Below are 6,904 nucleotides of genomic sequence, written 5' to 3' on the forward strand. Positions count from 1 at the left end.
CCTTCCTCCGCCTCCTTCCGCGGTCCACGCCTCCCAACGGGCTGGAGGGGCGGGGCCTGCGGGTCTCGCTGCCTTGCGGGCCGAAAGGGAGGAGGGTTAGTCCGCGCGAGGCGGGTGCACAGGGCTCCGGAGCCAGGCTGCTGCTGAGGCTGAGGGGAGGAGCCGAAGGCAGCGGTCGCGGCTCCCGCCCGCACTGAACGCTCATCCCGCGAAACCCCCTCCCACACTTCGGAGGGCGGCGGCGGGAGGAGGAGAAGGAGGAGGGAGCGTCTCTGCCGCCGCCTCCTGGTCCCCAGCGCGGATCAGCCGCCACCACCTCCCTTCGCGACGATCCTCCCTCCATGGTGCTGTCGCGGCCCCCCCTGTAGCCCGAGCTGCCCCGCGCCGCGCCGGAGCCGGTCTCGGGCAGAGGGAGCGGTCGCGGCCTCGCGGCCCGCGCGGGCTGACGAGCGGAGAGTGCGGCGCTTCGCGGTCCCCGAGGGTCCGCACGCCCCGGCAGCGCGGCCACCAGCAACCGCGCAAGGAGCAGCGGGCGGGCGGGCGGCGCCGGGCCCGGGCCGCCCTCGCTCCCACGCCCCGGCCCCGCCGCCCGCGCCGGGGCGGCAGCCGGCAGAGGAAAGGCGCTGCAGTCTTCGGGCCTCGCGGCCCCAGTTGAGCTTCCTCAGCACCGAGGGCTTGCGGGTCCTGAGTGGAGGACACGAGCCCGGAGCCGGGCACTAAGCTCTTGGGCGCCCCCAACCCAGTTTTCAGAACCCTCCACGCTGCGGCCGCTGTCCCTTTCGGACCATGGCCGACGACGACGTGCTGTTCGAGGATGTGTACGAGCTGTGCGAGGTGATCGGCAAGTGAGTCTCCACGCGAGGGAGCGGGAGTGTGGAAAAATGCTTTTCAGCGATGCCCGGGGCCTCCCGCACCCGCTCCGGGCCTGCCCCCTGCCCTCTCTCCCTCCCCTCTGCCTCCCTCGCCCTCTTCACCCTGGAGTATTTTTAGACGTGTACCTGGATCTCCTGCCGGGAGGGGGTCTGGGGGCTTCTCAGCGATCCGTGGAGGCCACCGAGCCCCGGTCGGCCACCCCATAAGGCGTGGGGCGGGCTCCCTGCATTTTATCTGACGGTTACACAGGGACGTGGCAGGACAGATTTTATAGTTGCTTCCTGGGAACAGTTGGGGTTATTGTTACCTTTCCTGTACCATAGACCTTTTTCCGAAAAGAGCAGCCTGCATTTCGTGTGCTTGTGTGGAGAGAGCGAGAGAGCGCGTCCGGGGTTTTTAATTGTGGGGTGTGTGTCTATTGTGCCAGGATATTAGACAGATGCCTTTGTGTTCACCCCATGCCCGGATTTAAGAGGGTCACTGAAGACGGATGCGTCTAGTTTCAGCAAATTCTTCACCTGCCATACACGAACATAGAAAGAGTTAGGGGCACCCAAATTTTTAATGCCTCGTTATGCAATGACTGTACAATCAGTGCTCGAGGCTCCCTTCCACTGTTGTTGGGATGGTGGTTAGCGTGGTAGAGCCGTCTGCTTTGAGTCACCGGGCTGGTCTAGAATATAGAACTGACAGTCCAAATGCTCATCCTTTCATCTGTGTTGTATAATTACACTAGGGAAAAGCGGGGAATCAGATTAATCACAGTCCTGATTGAGAATTAAATCTGCAGTTCCTCATCTAATTGTCCAGTCCTGAAATCTGTTTTGAATTGTTTCCTTTTCATTCTTGTCAAACAATATTCCAAGTGCACAATCCTGCTAATTTGCTTGTGAGGGAAATGCTGGCAATCTGAAGTTGATTTCCTAGCTCAGCGTGTATTCTCTGGCTTTGGAAGTTGAGATAAGATTTAAGAGCGATTTTTGCTTATTTAATAGGGCGCGTTAGAGTGCCAGTATTAGATTATTTTACTTCGTTTTGGAAGCGGTGCTTTATTGTCTATTTTAAGGTCCACAGTTGGGAAATGAAACCAAGACAGAGCATTTGGCTCTACCTCTTTTAAGTTGTCTGCAGTATACTCAGTTTCAAATTTTTGAGTACGGGTAACTCATTTTTTTTTCGTCCATATTGAGATATTACAGTACGGCTCACATGGTGAAATTGTGGTTAGAGCTCGCCTCACTCTTTTTCTTAGACCCAAATGCTCCTTGCCCCATTGTTCAGTGACCAGCCTATCTGTTCGGAGGAGGATGTCCAAATGTGTCTAGTACAGTCTTTGTGGATGTGCCCAGAGCAGCGCTGTTCAAAAGCTATTTAATGAGAGCCACGTGTAATTTATCGTTTTCTAGTAGCCACTTTAGAAAGATTTCAAACAAAAAGGTGCAATTTTCGGGAAAATATTTATGTAATACATTATATAGAATTAGTGATTTCAGCGTGAAAAATTTTGCCATACTGTACATCTTTTCCTACTAAGGTATTGAAATGCAATGTGTGCTTTACACTAGCAGAACATCTCAATTTTGACGCTAAGCTAAATTTTTACCAGAAGTACTTGATCCGTATTTAGGTCTCATAAAATTTGCATGTGCGGGGGGGGGGGGGAGTAGATTCATGTATTCAAGTTGTTCCAAACATACATAAAAGTTTTCCAGTAACTGAATTTACTATTTCTAAATTTTAATCAAGTAAGCAGAATGCAAAATGTATTGCCTCAGTTCGATTAGCCCCATATCAAGTGCTTAATATCCACAGTCGACTGTCACAATTTTAGAGAAAAATTTCAAAAATCTCCTTCATTTCTTCATTGTTATGAGGACACAAAGAAGGCAAATTAGATGTTTCTCAAAAACCACCCAAATGACCACGAGAGTGAGTGAAACTTGTTGTATCTTAGTTAGAGCTGTTGTGAGCCTGAAGTGGATAATTGGAAAATGTGGGATTAAGATGCTTGCATGTATTATGGTGATGGAAATAGCTATCATTGAATCAATTTTGGTGATTGGTTCTGATTCCTTCAGGTCTGAAAAGATGACGACAGTGTAGATTTCAAAAGTGGTCAGCCTCGTGTTAGTAGTCTGTGTTGGGCTGACTTAAAATTGAGAAAATATTTTCAGAAGACACCCCTGGTAGAATTAAGTTTATCCATTCTGTTCTGCAGCTGCAGAAGGCGGAAGAGCAAGCTAATTTTGATATGCTACCTAGTCAGTGGCTGCCTGCACTACTGTGAACTGCGAAATTTCATTCCTATCCTACAAAATCTGACTTGGTTGGTGTGGTTTATAAAATGCCATTCCTTGAAATAATGAATCCAAGATAGACTCAGTTTTAAAGAATGTAATGATGGTGTTCCTCACCCTGAGCAGAGGTTGAAGATTTCTCCGGTAAATTATGTCAGTATATATTGATCCTGAAATTGAAATTCGTTTGAGGTTTTTTTTTTTTTCTTCAGAGACCTTGACAGCATACATTTAAACTTAGAATTTGTTCAATTATGATCTTAAACAGAAAGGCCTTGCAAATCATTGTTCATCCCTGAAAATCTTTTTGTTCATTTCTATCCAGACTCCACGGAATTTTGATTTTCTTTTGTATCAGATTAGTATCACAAATTATGTTTACAACCACAATATCTTAAGAGTTTTAAATTTTCACTAAGGTTCTTTAAAATAAATTTCAGTTTTTAAGACATATCGGCCACCCACTCACTCCTCTCTCTGCCTACCCACCTACCTACTCAGTCATTTTCTATGAGCTAGGCTTCACTTGGTCCTTTAAGGAAATTTCAATTTGAGTAAGTAAGGGAGGGAGGGAGGCTCTCTGGAATGCAGCCCTGGCTGGCAGGAGTTTGTTATGTAGATCAGGCGGCTCTTGAACTCTGAGATCTGCTTGTCTCTGCTTTTGAAATGCTGGGATTAAAGGTGTGTGCTGTCCACTTGGTTTAAATTTCCAATGTAATTTAGATCCCCCTTGGTGTCTTTTTCTTGGTTAAGAACACGACTTGAGGTAAGGAGGTTTGGAGAGAGATTGCTATTTGCAATACATTTTCTTTGTAGTTGTTGCGAACTTCACTCTTATTAAAGCTATTTTTTAAAGAATCAAATATCTTAATTATAAAGATTGGGAAGGTGTCATTTCTTTTTTAAAAAAAGTAAGACACCCTCTGTGTTTTCTTTTTGAAAGTTGCAGAAACACTTGAATGACTAAATGACTTTTGTTTCCATAACATTTTCATATGGCATCTTTCAAGTTACTGAAGCAAATGCAATTATAGTCCCAAACTTCCTCTTTCTGTTTGTTTTTGAGACAGTTTCACTACATGATTTGTAGATCAGGCTGTCCTCAAACTCATAGATACACACCTGCCTCTGCTTCTGCCTCCTACGTGCTGAGATTCTTTGTCCAGCACCACCACACCCATTTAGTCCCCAAACTTCTTATCTTAACAAATGTAGCAGTTGCTGCAAAGAAAAGGTATTATGCAATACAAGTTAATAACTAATTTTGTCATAACCCACTTACTGTTCCTTCTGCAGAGTTATAGTTTTGTAGGTAAATGTAAAACTAGTAATGGTATATGAAATAAGTTTTAAAACAGTTCATTTAAACTGAAACATAAAAACCACCATCTTTCTGGTGTAAGCAGTTTGTTTGGAAGAAGATCACACAATGTACTATTTTTATGTATGTAGGCTGAATATTTGCCCTGGGTTTTAGAGTGTTGAGTAACCTGGAGCTTCTGACTCTCCTGTTCTGCTAAAACATAGATTGAAATTGGAGTGATGAAGCAGTGACTCACAGACAAGTTTGCCAGGCATACTGTATTTGCTTATACCCTGAGAACACATAGCATATTTAATTACAGTTAATTATTTATGGTCTCTCTCTAACTAGCTAATAGGTAGCTTCTTGAAGGCAGGGAAATATGTAGTAAGCATGTTTTTCCATTGCTAAACACATAAGTTGAGGAGTCTTAATAAAATCTCATTAAAAGGCAAAAAGTGTATTTATCAACTTTGGAGTAATTATTATCTCCAAACACTGAATTAGTTTAAAGTGGTGGTGCTTTACCTGGCTACATATTAAAAGTGTCAGGGAACTTTTTAAAAAGATCAATGCCAGGACCCTGGTAACAGAGCAGTGTAAGGCAGAATTCTGAAACATGACCCGACCCAGGTAATTTTTAAAACTAAATGAAGTGTTTTAACTTAGGTGATTATGTGTGTGTGTGTGTGTGTGTGTGTGTGTGTGTGTGTGTATATATATATATATATATTCTGGGATTAGCTTTTCAGGAGATTAAAATTTTTCCAAAGTAGAATAAATAGGTTTTGTAGTGCATTTAAGCTACCAGACCAAAACATGGATTTTTACCTTCTATGCATTTATGTCTCTGAGCCTGTTGTGTAAGAATTTACTTTCAGCCTGTGTTTGGCTTTGGTTTCCTGGGCCTTTTAAGATTTGCATTGATTTATGACACTCATCTAATGCTAACATGGTGATTGTCTGATATTTGCAGCAACAAAGAACAAGGATTACTTCAATAACTGTTGATGATAGCTTTCTACTACAATGGCTTAATTTAATAAGAAATTCATTAACTTAGTATGGATTGTTTGCACATACACTTTATTAAAAGAGAATGGTTAAGTTACTTATGTACTTTAAGTTCTGTAATTGTGACTACAATAATGCAATTTGCCAGAGAATTGAGTTGAAGCCAGTCTTATGTAAATACTGGATTAATAATATATAAAATACATAATTAAGCATAGAGGGAAAAAATCAGCTTTTCTGATCTGCACTAATCAGTCTGGCTTTCCCATGTATTGATTATATCAGTGACTTGGAATTCTAGTACCCTAGGGGGAACATTACATGATTTCCGAAAAATTGTCCTGAAAACTTAAGTAGACGCTGAACATAAAATAGTTTTTACTAAAAGGTTATGTGTAAGTCTGAATGATTTGAAAATTTTCCCAAAGCAAGTGGTGTTATAGGCCAGAAGAACATGATCACAGCCATAGCCCTGTCGTAAGGTAAACAGAGTACACAGTCACCAGCTACATAATTCCACTTCTTGGAATTTAGCCGCCCTTCTACAGAAGACAACCTGCAGAAGGTTGAGACAATGGACTGGACGTTTCTGAGCAGTTGATTCTGGGGCCTTCCAAGGGGGAAAGTGAGCTCTTTAGTTACTGTGTCCTACACCCCTCTTTATGTAGATATTTTGCCAATTGCTTTAGGGGTTTCATTTGCAACTTCTTTGTTGTGTATAATTTGAAATGCACAATTCACTTTCTTTAATTTTTCTCTTGTATATACAAGCTTAACACAATGGACTCTATTTCTTATTTCCCTTAAATTATGTTCCTAGATATTTTCCTTTACTTTGTGAATTCTTGCATCTCTATTTATATCTATGACCAATAGTAGAAATAGGTATATCACATTTTTGAGATTGTGCTTAAATGGTTGGCTTTTTGTAAATGTTTTCAGACTTTCACTTAGTGTAAAGGAACACTGACATAGTAAGCGTTAACATAAAGAATGTTTTATAACCTAATGACTACTTTGCAAAGGACATTGACTCATCTTTCTAATATCAGGCATTTTACATGTTTTATCTCATTTAATTCTAACCCTTTTCACAGAGAACAAGAAGCGTAAGAAGTGGCGAGGAGTGATCTGGCTAAGATCACATGGGATTCTATCTGCTTCTAAAGATTTTTCCTTTGGGCCATAGTCTACTGGTGATTCAGGTTATGGAAAAATACCATATTGGATTTCTTTAAAATAAGACTAATTTTCATCTTTAAAATTTATTACTGTAAAAGATTATTACTTCCCAGTTACATTTCTCACCTCTTTGGTAGACCATACTATTCCTTCTTTCATTACTTCTTTTTTTCTTTTGCTTTATGATATCAGTTCTCAACCTGTGGGTTGTGACCTCTTTGGGGTCAGGGTCAAA

General features: G+C 42.5%; 1 protein-coding gene across 8 annotated transcripts in view; it reads left to right on the forward strand.

Annotated features, from left to right (window-relative positions):
• Window positions 1-99: 99 nt before the first annotated feature.
• Cask (calcium/calmodulin dependent serine protein kinase) overlaps window positions 100-6,904 on the forward strand; it is a 329,031-nt gene continuing 322,226 nt past the window's right edge. For all 8 annotated transcript variants that reach the window (XM_052170182.1, XM_052170184.1, XM_052170185.1 and 5 more), the window contains exon 1: window positions 100-845. In XM_052170182.1, the coding sequence (XP_052026142.1) occupies window positions 787-845 (59 nt within the window). In that variant the 5' untranslated portion in view covers window positions 100-786. The remainder of the gene's footprint in view (window positions 846-6,904) is intronic.

Source organism: Apodemus sylvaticus, chromosome X, assembly GCF_947179515.1.
Source record: "Apodemus sylvaticus chromosome X, mApoSyl1.1, whole genome shotgun sequence".
Lineage (NCBI taxonomy): Eukaryota > Metazoa > Chordata > Mammalia > Rodentia > Muridae > Apodemus > Apodemus sylvaticus.